The sequence below is a fragment of the Castor canadensis genome, chromosome 10 (assembly GCF_047511655.1).
Source record: "Castor canadensis chromosome 10, mCasCan1.hap1v2, whole genome shotgun sequence".
NCBI classification, from domain to species: domain Eukaryota; kingdom Metazoa; phylum Chordata; class Mammalia; order Rodentia; family Castoridae; genus Castor; species Castor canadensis.
Window position 1 is genome coordinate 119755029 of NC_133395.1, and position 21185 is coordinate 119776213.

At 48.3% G+C, this 21185-nt stretch overlaps 1 protein-coding gene across 3 annotated transcripts in view; it reads left to right on the forward strand.

Annotated features, from left to right (window-relative positions):
- Positions 1-8564: 8564 nt before the first annotated feature.
- Ptprg (protein tyrosine phosphatase receptor type G) overlaps positions 8565-21185 on the forward strand; it is a 658629-nt gene continuing 646008 nt past the window's right edge. The window contains exon 1 of one of the 3 annotated variants that reach the window (XM_074044097.1): positions 8565-9045. In XM_074044097.1, coding sequence (XP_073900198.1) covers positions 8961-9045 — 85 coding nt within the window. In that variant the 5' untranslated portion in view covers positions 8565-8960. The remainder of the gene's footprint in view (positions 9046-21185) is intronic. The other 2 variants (XM_074044096.1, XM_074044099.1) reach the window with 2 other exon arrangements.

The following is a 21185-nucleotide window of genomic DNA, read 5'->3' on the forward strand; positions in this document are numbered from 1 at the left end:
TGTGGATTTATAATTGGCATTTATAAATATTATTGCAAGGAAACCTTATAAATCTTTTTCAGAGTTTTTCATTTTTAAGTATCATTGTTTTAAGACTACTGAGTTTTATTTCTGCACTAAAAGTACAAGGGTTTTTGAGGCTTCTTTTTTTTTGTGAGACTGGGGTTTGAACTCAGGGCTTTGTGCTTGCAAAGCAGATGTTCTACTGCTTGAGTCACACCTCCAGTCCATTTTGCTCTGGTTATTTTGGAGATGGGGGGGGGTCTCATGAAGTTTTTGCCTAGGTTGGCCTCAAGCCATGATCCTCCCAATCTCAGCCTCCCAAGTAGCTGGGATTACAGGTGTGAGCCACCAGTGGGAGGCACTGAGACTCTTGATACATATTGTTTGATGTAAACATGACTTGGCCCCTGCATCATGCTGAAATTTAATTCCTGTGTGAAGTGTGAAGAGGGTGGAAACTTAATTTGATTGTGTTATTTGGAGGTGGGCTCTTTGGGAAGTTATTAGGATTAGACATGATTGAACACTGGTGGCTTTAAAAGAAGAGGAAGAGAGACCAGGCAGACAAACAGACAGACACACACACACTGTCTCTTGCCATGTGATGCTCCGTGCCTCCCTGGTACTCTGCCACTCGGAAGGTCATCACCAGATGAGCCCTCCAGACTCTACATCTCTAGAAACCATGAGTCATAATGACCCTCTATTCTTTATTAAGTAGCCAGGTTTGGGTATTTTGTTATAGTAATGAAAAATAGAGCAATGACAATCTTTTTCAGGATGTTCATCAATTCATACTCCCCTAACAGCATGAGCATCCCTGTCACTTTGTGCTTCCTAGCATTTAGTGTTATCAATAAATATCTTGTGTGATAATTCCCTGTTTTGGTTTGGTTTTGAGGGGGTTAGATTGCACAGACATCATAGATGTGCAAAATCAGCCATTTCAGGAAAATTTGGGACCCTTCTCTTTTTCACTAACAGAAAATCCTAAACAGAACACCCAAGTCCATTGCTTTCACACATTGTATATTTATTTGAAGTCCCCTTATTTTCTGCAGTTGTTCAAAGTACTGTATGGGTGCCTGAAAACTGTTTTAGGTTTTAAAATTTTCAATTTCAGAATCATCATTGTGAATGGCAGCAAAATATTCCACTAAGTGGCTATGTGATTTAATTAATCCCCAATAGTTGGAAATATTTTAGTTGGAGATTCTTGTTTGTAAACTGTTGTCCCTTTATCAGATTATGTGCATCCTTTTGCTATGATCTGATTCTGACTTTAGCATTGAGGAACAGTAGTTAGGCTTCAGGGCTTACTTCTAAGTCTAAAATACCCAGCAACTGAGTCCTGACTTTATTCCCCAGTCCTGGGTATTTTCTCAAGATACCTAGCCTCTCAGAGCCTTAGATTTCCTTTCTTTAAAATAGGAATAGTAATTGTTCCCACCTCAGAGAACTGATGTCAAGGATTAAATGCAATTGTAGCTACTTTTCCCACCCCTCCTATCTGCATACTTTTCTGGTTCTTGTCTTTTTTGTGTATGTGTGGTATGGGGGTTTGAACTCAGGGCCTCATACTTGCCAGGCAGGCACTCTTACTGCTTGAGCCACTCCACCAGCCCTTTTCTCATGTTGTGTATTTTCGAGATAGGGTCGCTCAAACTACTATCCTGGGCTGGCTTTGAACTGTGATCCTCCTGATCTCTATCTCCTGAGTAGCTGGGATTACAGGTGTGAGCCACTGGTGCCCTTTTAAGTATAGCAGTCACCAGGAAGAAGGGAGACAAAGCCAGTGAAAGCAGAGTCATAAAAGTAGGTGCAGGAAATATTGTTGGAGTCCCTGAATCTAGTGTTTTTTTTTTTTTTTTCTTTTTTTGGTACTGGGTTTGAACTCAGGGCCTACACCTTGAGCCACTCCAGCAGCCCTTTTTTTTGTAATAAGTTTTTTGAGATAGGATCTCGTGAACTATGTGCCGGCTCGCTTTGAACCGTGATCCTCCTGATCTTTGCCTCCTGAATAGCTGGGATTACAGCGTAGGCACCGGTGCCCGGCTTCTAGTGTTTCTTGGTGTCTCAAACTTCCCAGTAGAAACTGGGAATTATTAACTTCCGTTCTGTGCTCTCTTTGGTTCATTTTGGGCTTTTGGTACTGTTAACCAAAAAAGCCTTTTCAGTCCTATTTACTATGAGCATTTAATCCTACTTTGTATATTGTTTATTAAGCAAAACCATTAAATTGCTCATTCTTTTTCAGGCCCTAGATATAGGGCTTTCTGTAGTAACAAATATTATTATTTGAGGATAGTGAGGATTTCCTTTGTTCTATTTTTTTCAAAATAAGCATGCTTTGTTAAATTTAAATTTCTTTTACAGTAAAATAAACATTGTCCTAAAATTTAAAGGCAGCATGTCTAGAATGGGCTCTTTGTTGTTACAGTTTTGCAAGCATTCCACTTGTGTGGCTAAAGAGCCTGAAAACTATTTAGGGAGAAAAAGGTTAATGGGTTCTATATTAGCTTCCTACCACTGCTGTAAGAAGTGGATGATTTAAAACAACAGGAATTTACTGTCGCACAGTTCTCCGTGCTAAGAGCCCAAAATTAAGGTGTGAACAGGGCTCCTTCTGTAACTTATAGGATGATTCTTCTTAGTGTCTGGAGTTTACCCACAATCCCTGGTTCCTTGGCTTGTAGACACATCACTCCATCCCATGGCTCCTTCTTCCTGTGTCTTCTCATTGTCTTCCTTGTGTGCTTTTTTGTCTCTGTGCCCAAAGTTCTTCTTTGTGTAAGAACACCAGTCGTATTGGATCAGGGCCCACTTTTGTGACCTCTTTTCAACTTGATTACCTCTGTAACAATCCTATTTGCAATAAGGTCACTTGCTGAGGTACCAAGGCCTACGATTTTAACAGGATTTTGACCATACCTTCAACAGTTCACCCCTAACAGGAACCAATTAATTTCAATAGATGAGTAGATCGTTTGCAAAGAAGGTCACAGCATGTCCCCATCTCACATTCATGTCACTGTGAGATGTGACTTTGTGGCTCCTCCCATCAAGAACTGTTCAAGGGCGGGGGGTGTGGCTCAACTGGTAGCTGATAGTGCTCTTGCCTAGTGAGCATGAGGCCCCCAGACAGAGAGGGAGAGCAAGAGAGAGACGAGAGAGAGAGAGAGAGAGAGAGAGAGAGAGAGAGAGAGAGAGAGAGATGACGAAGTCTATTTCACTTTGGCCTGGCTATGTGACTTGTTACTGACTAATAAAATGCAGCAGAGCCAGGAGCTGGTGACTCATGCCTGTCATCCTAGCCACTCAGGAGGTGGAGATCAGGAGGATCGAGGTTTGAAGCCAGCCTGGGCAAACAGTCCTTGAGACCCTATCTCGAAAATACGCAATACAAAAAAAGGGCTGGTGGAGTGGCTGAAGGTGAAGGCCCTGAGTTCAAACCCCAGTACTGCACAATAAATAAATTAAATAAATAAATAAATAAAACGCAGCAGAAGTGATGTCATACAACTGTTAAATCTAGGTGTCAAGGTGCTGTGTAGTTTTCACTCTCGTTCTGCCACTATGTTAAGAATAAATCTTAGCTTGGCTGCTGCAAAGGCAGATGGGTGAGGACGACAGTGTCCCAGTCAACATCCGGCATGCTCAGTAAGCATGTGAGCGAAGCTGACTGGTACTGCTGCTGATTGACCTCACACAAGGCCTGCAGAAGAAGCACCTAGTTGAGCCCATTCCTAACGGCTGGTATACGGCATCAAGAACTCATAAAATGAGCCAGACACCTGTGTCTCACACCTAGCTCCCTGGGAGGCTGAGATTGGGAGTATCATGATTCAAGACCAGCCCAGGGGAAATAGTTTGAGAGAGACCCCATCTTAAAATAACTGGAGCAAAATGGACTGGAGGTGTGGCTCAAGTGGTAGAGCACCTGTTTTCCAAGCATAAAGCCCTGAGTTCAAACCCCTGTCCCACATAAGAAAAGAGCTAATAAAATGTGATTATTTCAAGCTACTAAATTTTGGAGCAATTCATTACCTAATAATAAAGAGATTTGGTGTCACAAGCTTGGGTCCTTTGTTTTTTACAATCTTAGTCAACTCAACTAAGTCACATAATTCTTACAACTCCCACTTCTTTCTTTTCAAGGTGAATATTTTACTTATCTGTCACCATTGATTTCAGGTTTTTTGTTTCAATTGATGAAACCTCACCTCCAGTAAAAGGCAGCTACCAACTCAAGGCATTGAAAAGTTGTTTGGTCTGGCTTCAGATATAACTTAATTCAAGGTCTCAAATGAAGATGATATTGGGGTTCACTGGCCCCCATAAACCTGCATTCTTCCTTCTTATGTTTGCTAGTCTCATCCTGAGGGCTGTGGCCCTTCTGCAGCTTAAGTTTTAAGTCATCAGACTCAGCAAACCCAAGAGGACAGTCGTTGGACCAACTGGAAACACAGCCAGTCAGATCGGGGCATGAGCTGCTCCTGTGGTCAAGGCAGGGCGTGTGTCCATGCTGGGCTGGTGAGGTGGAGAAGCAGAGTGGAGGAGTGAGGGAAGACAGGTTTAGGCTCTCCAAGTCCAGCTGGGAGTTTCACACGAAAGAAAACTGAAGAAAGAGAAGCCGCACAGGTAGAAAATAACAGATGTTTTGTCTCTATCACATTGCTGGGTGAGCAGATAACAGTAATAGCCTACATTTATTAAATGCTTAATGGGTGTCTTGTACTGCTCTAAGTATTTTTGTATATTAATTCCTTTTAATCCCCTTAGTTTAAGAGTGAATGCAGTATTTTCCCACTTTACAAATGGGGAAGGCAAGGCTCACAGTGGCTGTGTTGTCCACGATCATGCCATGAAAACGTAAGTTGGCATGAAAACTATTGCCTTCAACCTCAGATGTCCTATACAGATAGCCCTGATTTATGATGGTTTGATTTTTCTTTTATGATGATAGGGACAGTCAGTAGGCAGTAGGAACCATATTTCAAATTTTGAACTTTGAATTGTGATCTTTTATTTATTTTTTGTGATACTGGGGCTTGAGCCACTACACCAGCCCTATTTTTGTAAAGGGTTTTTTTGAGATAGGGTCTTGTGAACACTGCCTCAGCTGGCTTTGAACCGTGATACTCCTGATTGCTGCAGCTATGACTACAGGCGTGAGCCACCGGCACCCGGCTTGAATTGTGATCTTTTACCTGGAGAAGTGACATATGGTATGATACTCTCCAGAGATGCTGGGTACCTCCATTTATTGGGTAGCCACTGGGTCACAAGGGAAAACCACCAGCACTCTACCATCTGCTGTGTTGGTATGCTTTTTTGCCTTAAAGTCTTTTTCACTTACAATGGGTTTATCGGGCCATAACCCCATGCTACTCAAGCAGCATCTGTACTCCAAATGGGTCACCAGTATGGAAGACAGAATTAGAATACAATCTCCAACATTCCCACCCTCTGATTATCTAATCCCGTTTCTAAGAGCAAGTGAGGCTTGTGAGTGTGACTGGATACTCACTCCCTTGAGTAGATCATTTGATAACACAAAGCAGTGGGATATTCCCTCCTAAGACTCATAGCCAATTGTAGTGTTTGAAGAAGTAAGCTGCCATATTGTGAGGGACCATGTGCCTTGGATCTAGGAGTGCAACCCTTGGCCAACAGCCAGAAAGAAAACAAGGATCTCATTCTAAGGTGCTGAATTCTGACAATAATCTAAATGAACTTGGAAGAGGACCTCAAGCAATACAGGAGAAAGCCTTGATTTCAGCTGCATGACACTCTGAGCTAAGGACCCAGGACCCAGCTCAGCACTGCTGTGTCCCGGCCTCCAGAATGGTGAGATGTGTGTGTAAGTGCATTGCTTTAAGTTGCTCAGTTGGAGGTGACTTGTTACCAACCGTGGCCTTCTCTATGTAGCTCTCTCTTCTTCCTCTCTTCAGCTCTCATTCCCAGGACCCTAGCTCTGGTCTCTGTATTGTGAACCCCACATCACCTGGGAGGGGTGGTGTGTTGTCATCAACAAGTGGGGGCACAGCAGGACAGATGTCAGGTCCTTTTTGTGCTATTACTTCAAACAGTTTCTGCTGTCTGTGCTCGTTATTGGTTGTAGAATGAGAATGAAAACCTCTCTGTGTAGTATGCCTGCGAAACTTTTATCTTTTATAGGAAGGAGGGGGCCTGGATTGTGCTTACAAGACTAGTTCAGACTTCAATCCAGTGTCCCAGGACAGCCACCAATGAAAATCTAATGTGATGTGAAATTTGGGCCTCTGCACTATATGGAAGTGGTCATTCACTCTCCAAACCCACTCCATGTGTGTTTCTTTTCATTCCACATTTTGACGTCTTGTCAATCATCTTTCTTTGTTCACAGCCTTGAAAACAGGTTGCTGTGTGTTTTGCCCTGTTCCCTGTATGTCCAGTACACAGTAGGTGCTCATGTGTTGAACCAGCAAACTGTTTATAGGTAGAATTCAGCAGTGCCTGATAGTCGGTCAGCATTCCACAAAGGGCAGCTTTTCTTTTTTACAGATGAGGAAACTGACCTGAGGAGGCTACCCGCAAGTATCAACTCAAGCTTCACAGATTTTCCCCCATTTTATCAGTCACCCTCTAAGGAGACAATCAGGTATGTCACTTGCCTATCTGAACTGCAGGTGACAAATGAACATCCCTAAAACACACCACTTCTAAGAAAACTAGCCCTCACGGGCATTCATGAGGGAGTCAGGGCTCCATCAAAACCAGGAAGGACCAAATTCCAAAGCAAACAAACTTGCCTCATTCTCCACCCGGCGGAGGGTGTTCACCCTGTCCTGCTAAAGATAGAATTGGGGCCCTCCCCTCCTTCCTGGCTTTTATTAGTTTCTCATCCCAAACGGTAACTTTTCAAAGGTTTTTCTTTGGAAGTGTGGGTGTGAAACTGCTTCCTAATCACATTTTGCAGGAGGCTCTGCGAACATCTGTATATTATTTGAAAACCTAGCATCCGGTTGGGACGTTTGGGTGGGTGTGGGACCCTGCCGTGCTGGGATGAAACAGCAGCGACACGTTTAAGATCGCTTTAAACAGAGGCAGAAAATTAGGCAAAAATTACAAATGGCTAATTACTTTGGCTTAATTACACATTTAATCAAAGGCCGCGCCTCCCCCACTTTTAGCATCAGCGTTAAGAGGAAAAAAATAGGACGCTTAGATGTCTTAAGCGATAAAGATCTTCTCAGCCAGTGCCAAGGGGCAGAACTCATTACAAGATAAACCAACCCCCCCCCCCCCGCCAATACTTCTCCCCAGGGCCAAAGGAACAGTGGCTTCTCCTCCCTCCCACCCCCCAGCTGCCAGGAAACCAGTCGTGCCCCGCGGCGCTGCTTTCACCCCGCCAGGGTAATAGGCGCACTTCCTGCGCACTCCGCGAGCCCCGGGCCGTGTGCTGCAATCTTCTCCCAAGGAGCAGCGAGTTGGGAACTCCGCCACCGATCCTTCGTGGCTCGGGGAAGAGGATGTGGGATTTGGGCTTTAGAGATCGATATCCCTCCCCTTTCCTCTCTTCCCAGTGGTGGATTCGGCCAATGGAAACTCGAAAAGGAAAAAAAAAAAAAATCTCAACGCAACCTGAGTGCAAAGGCCGCTCGGCTTTGTTTCCAAGTGAGGGAATGCGCTGGGCTGGGGGGCGCAAGCAGGGGGCGCGGGTGGTGCGTCCCGCCGCAGTACTCCAAGGCTGTGAAACCGAACAGGAAGCTCCCTCATCCCCCAAAAGCAGCTGGCCAGCCCACTCCTTTCTCCAGACTCGGGCCAGGCCATCCCTCCCCACCCCCAAGTCCCTGATCCTCGAGCTCCGCGGACGGGGGATCTCGCCAAAGCCGCGCAGAGCGCAGCGTCTTTAAGAGCTCGCACAACAGGAATCTGGCAAAGACACGCCGGCCCTAGAAAGGCAACCGCCCTCCTCGCTCTCTAAGACCGGATCGCGGTCATCCCCAAATCCCCAGCTGCTCCAACATAGCCCCCAGCCCCCGGGAAGCGCCCGGAAAGCTGAGCTGTGCAACCCCGCAGGCAGGAGCTGAGTGTGGCCGCTTTAAGAGCGCGGAGCGCGCGCGCTCGCCGCCGGCTGCCCCGGGCCGCGCGCTCCCGCCGTCACCGCGCGTGCCCTACTTGCGCGCTTCCGCCGCCGCGCGCCCCCTGCTCGCTCGCTCGCTCGCTCGCTGGCTTTAAAGTCTCTGCCAGGATCCATGCTCACATGTTACTTCCTGTATGGAGGCATGGCCAGTTTCCAGCCCCGCGCTCCCGGTTCCTCCCCAGCCTGCGCCGGAGCCACAACTTTCAGGAGCATGGACTGAAGGCGCCCTCGCCCCAGCGCCCCTCTGAGATCCTTTGTGTTTTCCTCGGGCCGTTTCTATTCTGGGGGGCTCGCCGCTGCCCCCGCCTCTTCCCTCCCCTTCCCCGCTGGCAACCATGCCTCCTTCCTTCCCGGGGCCCTGGAAGAAGCTGCCTGCCTGAAGCCCGGAGACGCCGCGCCGCGCCGCGCTCAACCCCGCCGTCGCCCGCCGGCTCTCCGGCTGCGCTGCCGACTCAAGTTGGGGATCCTCGGCAGATAACCGCCGTCGCGGCTCGCGGTTCCTGCCTGCCCCGGGCCCGGGGCATCGCCGCCGTCCGCCGACTCCTGGTCCTGCCCGATCGGCTCGCTCCGGTTTGAACGGAAAGCAGCCCTGCTCCGCCGAAAGGATCGTCCCCAGCGTGGCTTTGCATCCCCGGTCACTTTTTGAGATTTTTCGGGGGGCGCTCGGCGGCTTCCCGGATTCCAGCGGGACTCGCCGCGGAGCGTGGGGAGCCCGTGCAGCAGGCGAGCCGGGAAAGCGCCCAGGTTTAGCGGAGGCTCGCACAGAAGCAAGAACTTATTCAACAAGTTTACCCCCCTGCTTTCCCCTTTTCGATGTGCGTTTTCGGACATGCGGAGGTTACTGGAACCGTGTTGGTGGATTTTGTTCCTGAAAATCACCAGTTCCGTGCTCCATTATGTCGTGTGCTTCCCGGGTGAGTGCCGGCTGCCGAGGGGATTCGGCTCCGGCCCGCGCGCGCGGGGTATGCGGAGTTTGTGGCTGGGGCGCGGAGCTTGGGCGCCAGTCTTAGGGACCCCGGAGAGGGTGGAGGGGGGCCGGGCGCCCGGGCGCCCGGGGAGGAAAGCAGGATCGGCTTCATTGGCTCTGGCGATATTTAGGGAGGCTGGTGGTCGGGGAGGGTGGAAGTAAGGGTTGGCCGGGGAGGAGGATTGGGGACCTAGGGGTCTGCTCCCGCTCTGGTTTGGGGGGCCTGGAGTCGGAAGGAAGGGACACTTGCTTTTCTAATCCTGCGCCAATCGGGAGGACTAGAGTTGTAGGGAGACTGGGACCACCGGGAGGATGCTTCTGTGGGTTTGGGGGTTCGGAGTGGTCTTTTCGCTCCGGCGGGTATTGAAGGAGCTCATCGGGGGGGGGGGTGGCGTTGCTTTGCAGCCGTCAGACCTTAAGGAAGGGCTGCTTGGTGTCCGGGGATGAAGCCGAAGGCTGGCCGCACAGGATTGAGGATGTGGGGAGCCGCCCGCATTATGGTCCCAGGGACCCGGGGCACCTTCTCCCACCCCAGCTCGGGACTGGAGTGCAGGGTACGCCTCGGTGCCGGCGCGAAGGCAGCTCCCTGGGCGCGGGGGCCTGGGCGCAGTGGGAGGACAGCCAGCGGGCGGTTCAGGGAGATCGGTGCTCTCCCCCCTCTTCCCCGGCTGCCTTCCTTTTGCTACTCTGCTTGGCCCCCGGCTGCCGGGATCGGGGCGCAGGGGGGCGGGTCGGCGGCTGGGTTGCCGCCAGGGCGGATTTTTTTCCCTGTCTCGTGCGTCCTGCCTACCTTCATCTTTGCCCTTTTGCAGGCTGTTGGCGGCTGCCAGCTCCAGACCCGCTCCTTTTTGGCCAGGTTAAGGTAGTAGCAATATTGGCCCTTGACGGCAATAATAAACCACGGCACGTAACGGTGTGCAGCTCTGCGACCCTCCACTCCCAGCTCCCAGCGTTTAGACACCCTCCTCTGTGAGGGCAGAGGCCAGCTGTTTGGATCTCCTTGCAGGGCCCCCAGGCTGTAGCCCCCTCCCTCGAGATGGAGACCACGTCCTCTGCTGTAGCTGGGGGGTGGGGAAGGGGTGGAAAAAAGGGGGCGAGTCTGTTTTCTTCCCTCGCTCCCCTAAGGACAGAGAATCCCCCTTTTTTCTGCCTTCTCATCCACCAGTTTTTGGCTACTTGGAGGTGGGAGGGGGGAAGGCATCCGAATCAAGAAACGGGAACGTGCCCGATGTTCCTCCGTCCCTGCTTAATAGTCGCCTGTCCCCGGGCGACCAAAGAGCCGGATTTTGGTGCAGCGGGTCCCCAGCCCCGTCGTGCGCCCCGGACCAGGGCGCGGGCGCCCTCGATGCCCTCCAGGACCCGCTCGGGAGAGGTGGGGGAGGAGGCTGGCATAGAGTGTCCCCTTTCTAGTTTGGAAGGTTGTCTCGAGGGGCAGAGAGGCAGAGCACGGTCTTATCCTCGGCATCTCAGTTTCTCTCTGCGCATCCTTCGGTCCCCGGAGCCGCACGGAGCTCTCGCCACGGTCCAGATTCCCGGGTTGGCGGCCGAGCGAGGATGTGCGCTCGCCGGCACCGGGAGGCCTGGGGTTTCCCCACCAAGGTCCTGCCTCTAAGGGGAGTGGGGCAGTGGGGCCATGGACCATCTTTTCCTGCAAAACAGCCGCCCTCCCCCTTGGAGGCCACTGTTCAGTGTTGTATTCATCATCCCCTTCGTTGTCACGCACTTGCCTCCTGAGTGGGCTCAGGTGCACCCAGGGGTCGAGCTTTGTGAGGGTCACCCTTTAATATGGGCAGTGGGAGTCAGCGGAGGCCAGCCTTGCGAAATACTCATTCCCAATTCCGTTTCTGGCCGCCTTCCTGGGGATGTAGTCAGTGTTCCCACCGTGATTTTCCTTTCCTGCTGTCGGAGGAAGCTTGAAAGCCTAAATGGGACCACCAGAGATGCCTCCTTGTTATTCGTCTTCCTCCTTTTCCTTTCTTGCCCACGCTGCGAGGTAAACGGCCCTTGTCCCTCGCCTGGGAGCCCAGGGGTGTTGGAAAGGGAAGGGGCAGTGGCAGGAGACACAGGGCGACGTGGGTTTTGGCTTGGAAAAGTGCAGCCGGCGAGGGTGTATCAGCTTTTGGAGCAGGCAGGCAAAGTTACAATGTCACAACGGTGGGAGACGCCGGCTTTCGGTTTTCCGAGGGTGCCGCGACGCGGCTGGACCTTAGGGGGCGCCCCTGAGCCACTCGTCAAGCTCCTGCCACCTGCACCCACCGGCCTGGCCACCTCCACGCGGCGGGGATGCAGCGCACGCGCCCAGGTTCTGAGGCTGGGGACTGCGATGCCCCTTGGCGCAATGAGGTGGCCACGGCTCAGAGCTGCTCCTTGTGGCCCGGTCGCGACTGGAGCTCGCTTTGAGATTCCCCACTTCTTAGATAAAAAATGCGTCTGGTTTTTGGATTAGGGTCCTCCTTGTACCATCTTAACCCAAATCCCCCGTTACTTATTTTGCTCGCTCTTAGAATGGCACCAACTTCTCGGTTGCATTGGAGTTCTCAGCTCCGGTTCTGCACACGGAGTCGCTGTCGTTTGGGGAGAACTTTGGAAACAGACCTGCCCCGGGTTTTTTCCCAGTGTATCAGAAACAGCATTTTTAGTCCTAAAGCAGCAGTATGGCCAGCGTGAGATTCGTGTCGTGTCTAGTGCTTCAAGTGATGCGTTCCAAGTGCAAAGCTGAGTGAAGTATTGTTAAGCAGCAATAGTGGGCACCTTGCATTCTTCTAGATTTAAAAACAACTACTATGAAAAAAATGTTACGACAGAAGAATATAGCCGGGTGTCGGTGGCTCACGTCTCTAATCCTGGCTACACAGGAAGCAGAGATCTGGAGAATCGCGGTTCGAAGCCAACCCGGGCAAATAGTTCACGCGACCCTACCTTGAACAACCCTTCACAAAAATAGGGCTGGTGGAGTGGCTCAAGGTGAAGGCCCTTAGTTCAAGCCTCAGTACCACCAAAAAAAAAAAAAAAAGTACGCAGTTTCAACAGTTGTCAGCCTAATTTGTTATCATCTGTACCCCTCAGCCACCTTAACAGTTATTTTAAAACAATTTCTACACGTAGTTCATTTAAATACTACTTTCTGTCTAGCCATTGGGGATTTAATCGCCTGTGACAGGATGTAAAATATTTGACTTGAAAGGGTTAATCTTTTTATCTATTTTGCAGTCTCTAGTTATTCAGTATAAACTCTTGAAGAAAAAACTGGATTTCTTTCTTTCTGCCTTCAGGATGGGACTTTCTCTTTGGTCCTGATGTTTCGTGTGGTGATTACCTCTAGGAGACTGGTGGGAAACACTTCAGGTGGATAAGCTCATCTGTGTGCCTTGGATATGTGGGAATTGGATGAGCTGGGGTTGGTGTCCTGTAATCCTCGCTCTTCCTTTAAGTGGACTCTTCCTGTATTTGCACGTGCATGGTTTTAGTCTGAAGGGCATCTCTCATTGCTTTCTTAGTTTGGCACTCCATAGTCTTATTCTCAGAAGTATGGTAAGAGGACCTGGTGCTGTGGCTCACATCTATAATCCCAGCCACCATGGAGTTGAAAATCCAGAAGCATCCTTGTGTAAGAAGTTATTGAGCCCCCCCCCCATCTCAGCCAATAAGCTGGGAGTGTCTAATCCCAGCTACTTGAGAGATGTTAGGAGGAGGATTAAGATCCAGGTTGCAGGGCAAAATGACAGGAGGCGCAATTTGAGAAGTAACTAAAAGCAAAAAGGCTGGGGATGTGGCTTAAGTGGTAGAGCACCTGCCTAGCAATCACCAGGCCTTAAGTTCAGGCCCCAGTACCACCAAAAAAAAAAAAAAAAAAAAAAAGAGAGGAGCAAGGTGGGAGATCATACAGGTTTTTAACCCCCCTAAAGTGTCTTGTTTGAAGATTATCCATTTTCTACACTGGGTCCCTTTGACGTGGTTATGGAAAAATTTTGCTCCCTTATAGACCGTGTCCTTAGGTGGCTGATGATGTTAGACTGGGAACACAAACAGGCAGAATGGAATCTGTGGAAAGTAGAGGAAGTTGCGCTGGGAGGCAGAAGAGTCACAGGAAAGGTCCACCGACGGAGGAAGCACCCTGTTGTCACTGAATACAAGATTATGTTGTTTATGGGAAGTTGTCCAGGGAACACTTGACGATTTAGTGCTGTGGAACCCAGCAAAAAACCTTTCAGCCTTACGTTTCTATTTTCTGAAAAATTCCCAAGTTAACCTGGTGTATTGGTATATGTGGCCATGCACGCTGCCATACCTGTAAGGTCATTTAAGGTGCTCTAGCGTAATCGCCATCAGGGAGCCCCTCCTTGCCTCCCCCTCCCATTTTTCTGGCACCTTCTTAACCAAGGGAGCAGGCTGGGTACCTTGGTCTTGCCTAGGCAAGGAAAACTCATGAAGTGTGGTTCTTAGCTTGTTGCTTTACCCAAAAGGCCGTGGTGGTTGGTTGTGACAGGATCTTTATGTGTAGTGGTGGCCTTGAATCCCCTGCCTCCACTTCCCCAGAGCTGGGATTACTGGATTTGGAAGTGGTGTTTTTACAATCTGGACGTCCACTCAGTGCAACTCCGTTTATAGGCAGAATGGAGATTATGGTTAAAGCATTTGAGAATATGGAGATTGAAAAAGGACGATTTCATTTCAGAGGCCTATCTCTTATGGTCATACTCCATCACCCGGAGTTTAGGGGAGAAATCGAGGGCATTCAAAGTGCTTGATGCAGTCCAAAGTCAGCCCTGGTTACATATTCACTTTGGTCATATTGTCACCTGTGGTTTTGGCCCCAGGGTTTTGGCTGTGCCTGTGAAGGGAATGAAAGGCCTGTGTAGCTAATAGCTTAAAGGGAGCCAAGCAAGCTCATCCGCACATCAGCTCATCAGCTCATCAGCTCACCTGTGTGGGATCTGGGTCACACAGGCAGCCCTGTTGCCTTAGAAGAAGTTCCCAGAAGAGCTGGCAGGCGGAGTCTTGTGGAATTTGGCAACTGTCCCTGGATTTATCCCAGAAAGAGGTGGCCTGGGCACAGATCAGGCCAAGGGTGGCTGGGCATGCTTTTTTAGACCCTCAGTTAATATTTGCAGAGGATTAAAAGCCCAGGCCTCCAGTTCCCCCTCTGCAAAATGGGGCAACCATCTTGCCTGCCAAAAACGCATTCTAGGCTGTGGTGGTGTTTTGTGCACAGAAAATCCAACGCCCAGCTGGCAAAAAGACTAACCTGTCACTGACTGTATTGTGACTTACTTTTGGTACTTTGTTTCTGTGGATCTGTAATTATAGAGATCACTCCATGGCTGGGGGTGTAACCCCTGGGTTTGATCACCAGCACTGCAAAAAATTTTTTTTCTTCCAAAAAGATAAACGTATTTTAAAAAACTGTATTAACCACTACCCTTGTTTCCCCCAGCAATTCTTCTGTCTCAAATTTTCAGAAACACAGAATCGCTAGTCTCTTCAAAAGACAGTTTTTTTTTTGGTGGGCTACTGCTTGAGCCATACCTCCAGTCCATTTTGTTCTGGTTATTTTGGAGATGGGATCTTGGGAACTAGTTGCCTGGGCCAGCCTCAAACCACGAACCTTCTCCACCTCAGCCTCCCAAGTAACTAGGATTCCAGGCGTGCGGTAGCAGCTCCTGGCTAAAAGACAAAAATCTTGTAGCCATGTGAGCTGAGTTTCACTTTGGGAAAAATCTGTGCAGATGGGAATGTGTAACATTCCTGGTGTGCAGGACATTGGTAGCTGTTTAGGTCATGGTTGTGCAAGGTTGCTTTCGGTACTAGACGGTTCCCAGGGGATTTCCTCTCCTTAGGGACACCTGTAACTGGAGGGGTTGTTTCCCTTGGTATCATTTGTAGTAAAGTGTTTGTCTTTTTTGTCTTTTTTTTTTTTTTTTGGTAGTACTGAGGTTTGAACTTGGGGCCATTAGACAGGCACCCTACCACTGAGCCATTTTTGGTGTTTTGACATAAAAGTATAGTCATTGTTAACAGGCTTGCCTGGTCTATGAAGGCTTAAGATTTTTGTCTTTCTTTTTGGCCATACTGGGGTTTGAACTCAGGGTCTCACAGGCTTTGCTAGGCAGGCACTCTGGAGCCACTCCACCCGCCCTTTTTTGTGTTGGTCATTTTTGAGATTGGGGGGGGGTCGCCAGAACTATTTGCCTGAGTTGGCTTTGAACCGTGATCCTCCTGATCTCTGCCTCCTGAGTAGCTAGAATTACAGGTGGGAGCCACCGGCACCCAGCCTCAAGGTTTTATTACAGCTGCATTTAATATGGTTCATACTAAAAAAATTAAAAAGTGCTTTTGGGGCTGGGAGGAGGAACGAGAGCTGATCAGGTGCTCTGAGTGCCTGGTTTTCTCTTTTGAAAGCTCCCTAAAGGTCCAGGAGGATGCAGTTCAACTCACATTGAGAGCGTTAACATCTGCCAGCCAGTTCATCCAGATCTGTATGCTCTGTTATCAGTCCATAGCAAGGAGAAATGTTTTAGGAGACTGGAACTTGTTAATGCTTATCATTTAATTTTATTTTTTTCTAGACCACCTTGCTGTTGAGAGCTGTACAAGAGCAGGAGAATTTGGCCGCTGAGAGGAACCCTGCCTCTGCTCTCTTTAGCTGTGCTACCTTAGACAAGTTAATTAACCTCTCTGTGCCTCGTTGTGTTATTTCCCTTTTTGTGAAATGAGATAGTGATTGCATCGGGGACTTCTCAGGTCTTTATGAGGCTGGAATGGGAATGTATACTTGCTCCACACCAAATCCTTCCTCCAGCCTCACTGGCTGGAAAGAGTCATTGGGTCCTGCACCCTCAGGCTTTGTGGACTTTGTGGTAGTAACTGCTGAGACGGTTCTGCTCTCCTTCTGTCATTTTTGTCTTTTCTTTTTGGTTCTGGGATCGAACCCAGGCCCTTGCTCATTAGAAGCAAGCACTCTACCACTGAGCTACATTCCAGCCCCTGTCATTTTAGGGTTTTAATGTGGTGCCACCAACGGGAAGCGGGCAGTAGCATTTAGGTGCTTTGTTTAATCTTGCACCGGTGTGACCCTCCAACCTACTCACGTCTCCGTGTTTCCACAGATCTGGGGCTGCAGAGTGTGCAATGCTAAGCACCCAGGCTCAGCTTCCTGCAACCAGGAAGGTGGTCAGTGACTCAGTTTAGCTATTTTGGGGGAGTAGCAAAGTGACACAGTTGGCTCCTACGATCTAGCTGGCTACTAAAAAAGAAGGGAGGAAAGCACAGTTCGTAGACTGTGTAACGCTTGCACAGAAGAAAATGGGACAGAGCTCTTATTTTTGGGTCTGTGATTCTGTCTTTGTCAGGAGCAGAGGGACGCAGGCTGCCTTAAGGTGCAGCAGGCACACTTTTGAGGAATTCACATCAGTTAGTGTAGGAATCAAAGTGCTTCCTGCGTTCCCAGGGCTGCTGTGGGAATTCTGCAGTGAGCTGAAAGCAGACAGTGCATTGATTTGGAGTCATTTGGATGGGGCCACTGCCATCAGCAGTTTGCCAAGCTGAAAAGCATAGTCGAGATCAGGGAGGAAAAACCGTTGACTTCAAGATTGACTTTTGGAAACTTGCTCAGAACTGTCAAGATTTCTTGACAAGCAGTGGTGATTTATAAATGAGTACTATCCATTTTTATTTATTTATTTGACGGCACTGGGGTTTGAGCTCAGGGCCTCGCTTGCTAGGAAGGCACTCTGACCTCCTCCCAGCCTGATTTGTGATGTTTTTTTTTCCCCCATAGTGTCTCACTAGCTACTTGCCTGGGGCTGGCTTCCAACCGTGATCCTCCTGATCTCTGAGTAGCTAGGGTTCCAGGCATGAGCCACCACTTCCCCTGAAGTGTTTATTATGTGAGTGTGGACACTGAGAGTCCACCAAGATCTTTGCACCATCCCTGGGTAGCTGAGATGCCTCGGGCAAGTTATCCAACATCTTTCAGAAGTGGGATTGGGTGGTGCTGGGAGTCTGGCAGTTCTAGGTCTACATAACCCTCTCACTCAGAAACTAGGGCCCCAGGAGATAGACTGAAATTCTTGGTCCATTGTTACAGTTTCCTTGGGCAAATGGGCCTCAACTTTTTAATCTCTAAAATGGGCACAATGGTTATAATACCCCACACTCCCCAAGCACTTGTCATGACATAGGCACTGTGCCTATGTGTTTTATATACCCTAATCCTCTTTGGAAGTGGAAACCATTATGATCTCTACTTCAGAGTCAGGAAACTAAAACTGATGAGGTGGTCACTCTTCTAAGGTCACCTGGGTGGTACATGGAGGTGGCTGTAATAGGTTTCCTTAATCACTTCTCAGTTTTTCAAACTAATTATTGTTCCTAGATAGTTTGAAAGCTGGTTTTCCTAATTGCACCAAAGAGCCAATGAAAAGACAGACCCAGCTTTACTTGTCTTCCCCTATTACTGTTCCTGAAGAAGCAAGTACCATAAACCCTGGGTGGAATAAAGGTGACTTCCTGTATCTCCTATAACTAAATAAGGAAGCAATGCAATTAGCATAGGATTTGATTTGGTCACATTTACAGAAGACCTTTCAGCAAATTACTTTAGCTTTTAAAGAAGCTGTAATAACTGTGCAGAGAGTCTGGATTTGTTGGTGGTGAGCTTTTTGCTTCCACTTCTCTTCAAAATAATCTACATTGATTTGGTTGGTAATTTGAGAACTTGTTTGGAGCGCTGACTATAGTCATTTTATAATCACGTGGTATTTTTATTACACCTTACATCATCTTGAGTGTGGGCTGTAGGTTGGAAATCATGCAGGACTTCAGGAAAAGGCTGGAGGGAGTTGGTTGTACTTAGCAAGAGATGGTTTGGGTTCTAGATTTTTCCTCAGGAGTTTAGAACTAGCTTTGGGAGCTGCCTCACCATTTGGGGGATCTTTGGCAAGACCCTTGATTTCTATGGGGTTATTCCTCCCCTCTTTAACTAACTGGGCCTCACGCTTGCCAGGCAGGTGCTTCATCACTTGAGCCGCTCCACCTCCACTGTTGATCCTCTTGATCTCTGCCACCTGAGTAGCTAGGATTACAGGTGTGAGCCACGGGCGCCAGGCTGTAAAATTCTTCTGCAATTTTAGGGGTTACTTGGTCTCCTCTGGGCAGTACATGGTGTGATTGTGGGGGACACTCCCGCTAACTTTTATTTCCAGTTTGCCTCCCACAGAGTTAAGAAACCTTCAGTTAGCTTGCTAACTGCTCTACAGAATCTTTGAGAAGATTTGCAAGGTGGTGGGCAGATCTCAGACCATGGATGCCTGTAAGCTTTATGTTACTCTTGTTCTTTTCGTTTCAGAATCTCATTGCGCAGGTATTTTTGGAGTACCTATGGGGCAGGCTGGTGAGCATGGTGAACAGGAATGACATAATTTCTGCTTTTGCACCGTCTTCGGTCTGATGGTGCTTGGGTTTCTGCAGTGCGGTGCACGTGACCCACGCCTGCGACTAGACTTCCCTTTGGGGGAAGACAGCTGGGGGGTCCTTGAGAATAGGCAGGAGCTACAGGTCAGTGACTTCCCGGGAAGACTGAACTGATGCAGACGGAGAAGCGTTTTCCAAACCACAGAAGGGTCGGCTGGTGATGTTGCACAAGGGGCACGCTGACTGCCCAGAATGGCAGATATTAGGATGGAAATGGGCAGAGATGGGTTCAAATCCTGCTGCTGCTTCTCACTCCCGCCTGGAGTTTGACCACTGCTTGATGTTTCTTCACCATTATAGTAAGCATAGTAATACCTTATTAATTAAACAGGGTCATAAGCAAAAAAGAAAGAATCCTGAGTGTTACTGTCCTTGGCTTCTTTTTGGAGACAGGGACTCACTGTGTAGCCCTGGCTGGCCTCTAACTGGAGGTCTTCCTGCCTCCTGCTGGGATCACAGGTGTGAGCTGACATCATGCCTGGCTCTTTTTTTTTGCAATTAAAAATGCTTTTTTTGGCTAGGATGGCACTTTGCCATTTGAGCCACATCCTCTGCCTGCATTATTTACTTATTTTTGCTTGTTTGTTTTTGTGGTACTGGGGTTTGAACTCAGGGCCTTGTGCTTGCCAGGCATAGGCTCTCCCACTTGAGCCAAATCTCCAGCCCTATTTTTTCTTTTTTTAAATGAACATTCAGCCTTATTTCTCCTGAAGTCCAAGTAATAACAGAGGTTTACTTATGCCAACAAAGTTCTGAATGGCTTTTAAAGCTAGCAAGTGTGACTTAAATTTGGGCTGCTGAGGACAGAAGCCTGTCCAAAACAGCAACACAAGGCTTGTTCTGGGTCTGTGTCTTACTTTAGAAAAGAGAAATGAAGAAAGAACAGGCCATCAGATTATCTGGAGTTCTGTAAGGGGCATTTGGCCAAAAGATGCCCTGTTTGGTCAGACTGTTTAAAAGAAAAAGTTGAATTAAAAACTGGGGAGCCAGGCATGCTGGCACATGGCCTGTAATCCCAGGATCCAGTGTCTTAAGTTCAAGGCTAGCCGGGCTACATAGTGAAACCTTGACTCAAAAAACAAAAAGGTGGGAAGGGAGGGCCGGTGTGGTGGTGCACATCTGTAATCCCAGTTACTTGGAAGGTGGAGAGGATTGCAGTTTAAGGCCACCAGCCTGGGCAAATTAGCCAGAGAGCCTATCTGAAAAACAATAGGACTGGGGACCTGGCTCAAATGGTAGAGTGCTTGAGGCCATGAGTTCAATCCCCAGTAATACCAAGGAGGTGGGGGGGTTCATCGAGTGTTTTCTGAGCCTCTCACTGTGCCCAGGCACTGGGAGATAGATAATAGTGACCAAAACAGATGGACGTTCCTGCCCACTTGGTGGCTTCTGTGAGAGGCTGGGTTACTTGGTAAAAAGTGTCCTTGCTTGACAACCACGGTGAACTAGAATTAAATAGTTCCCCTTGGGAACCAGTGTGCACCTGGCCCGCAGTGGTTATTTACAAGACTCAGCTGATCCCCGAGGGTTTACTTTCTCTGGATAGGTGAGGTCTACCTGAGGGACTGGTCTTTTTTCAATGCTTGCTTGGGGTTTTCTAGTGCCTGGCCTGGTCAGATGTAAGTGCTTGTAGATTCGTGCATAGACTGAGAGCATGTGCACCGCTGGCTGCTGACTTGACTTCATTCCTGTCAACCTGGCCCATTGTGACCAGTTGACTATTTCACGGAAATTTGTTGACTGCTATAGGTATCTAAAGAACTGTCACCTCGGTCAATTAAAAAGAAAAGTGATTTGAAAAAGCTCTGATTGAAGCATTGTCTTCCTTGGTCCTTTCCTTGCTAGTGAACTACTCAAGATGGGGTGATGTGGGGTGGTGCAGGGCTAGGCCAGTAATGAACACAGTAGTATCTGAGGAGACTTAATCGCGCAGCTGTCACACTAACGGGTACCTTGCCACTTAATTTCTTTCCATACACTATCCCCACCCATTCACTTTTGTAAGCAGATTTTTAATAAATGATTGAAATCACATATCTGTTTTTCTCACCAACAAATAAAGCCTGAACTTGATTAAGTAGCATGGCAGCTTTTGACTTAGAAGACTTAGGGAGAGGCTTAAATTTTCTAGAACACTTTGCTAGTCTGTGCCTGCCCTAATTTTATTCAGCCAGTTGTTTTCTCTTCTAAAACTCGTAGACATCAGTCCCTCATTTTCTCAGTTGACCTATTTGGGAAGAAGATGCTGAAATAATTTCCAGTAAGACAAGGTGGGATAGTCCTGGCATTACAGTTCTTTCTGAACATGTTGTAGGTTATGTTTTCCGGAAGAAAAGCTTTGCCGTTGTTACTGAAGTGTCTTAACTGCTATGAGGGAGTGGCTGGTCTTGAAATTACTGCCTTTGCTCATGATGCATAGTGGAATGAAAAACTGACTTCTGGACAATTGAAGGAATACGGTAGGACTCTTACCACATGAATAAATAAAGGAGTGTGGGAAAAACTCTCATATGCCGAGAACCTTTAAGCAAGATATTGAAGGAATGAAACGTTAAGATGGGGAGTTTTGTCCAAAGAGGACAAGTGCAAATGCATAGTATTGCATTTGCAGTACTG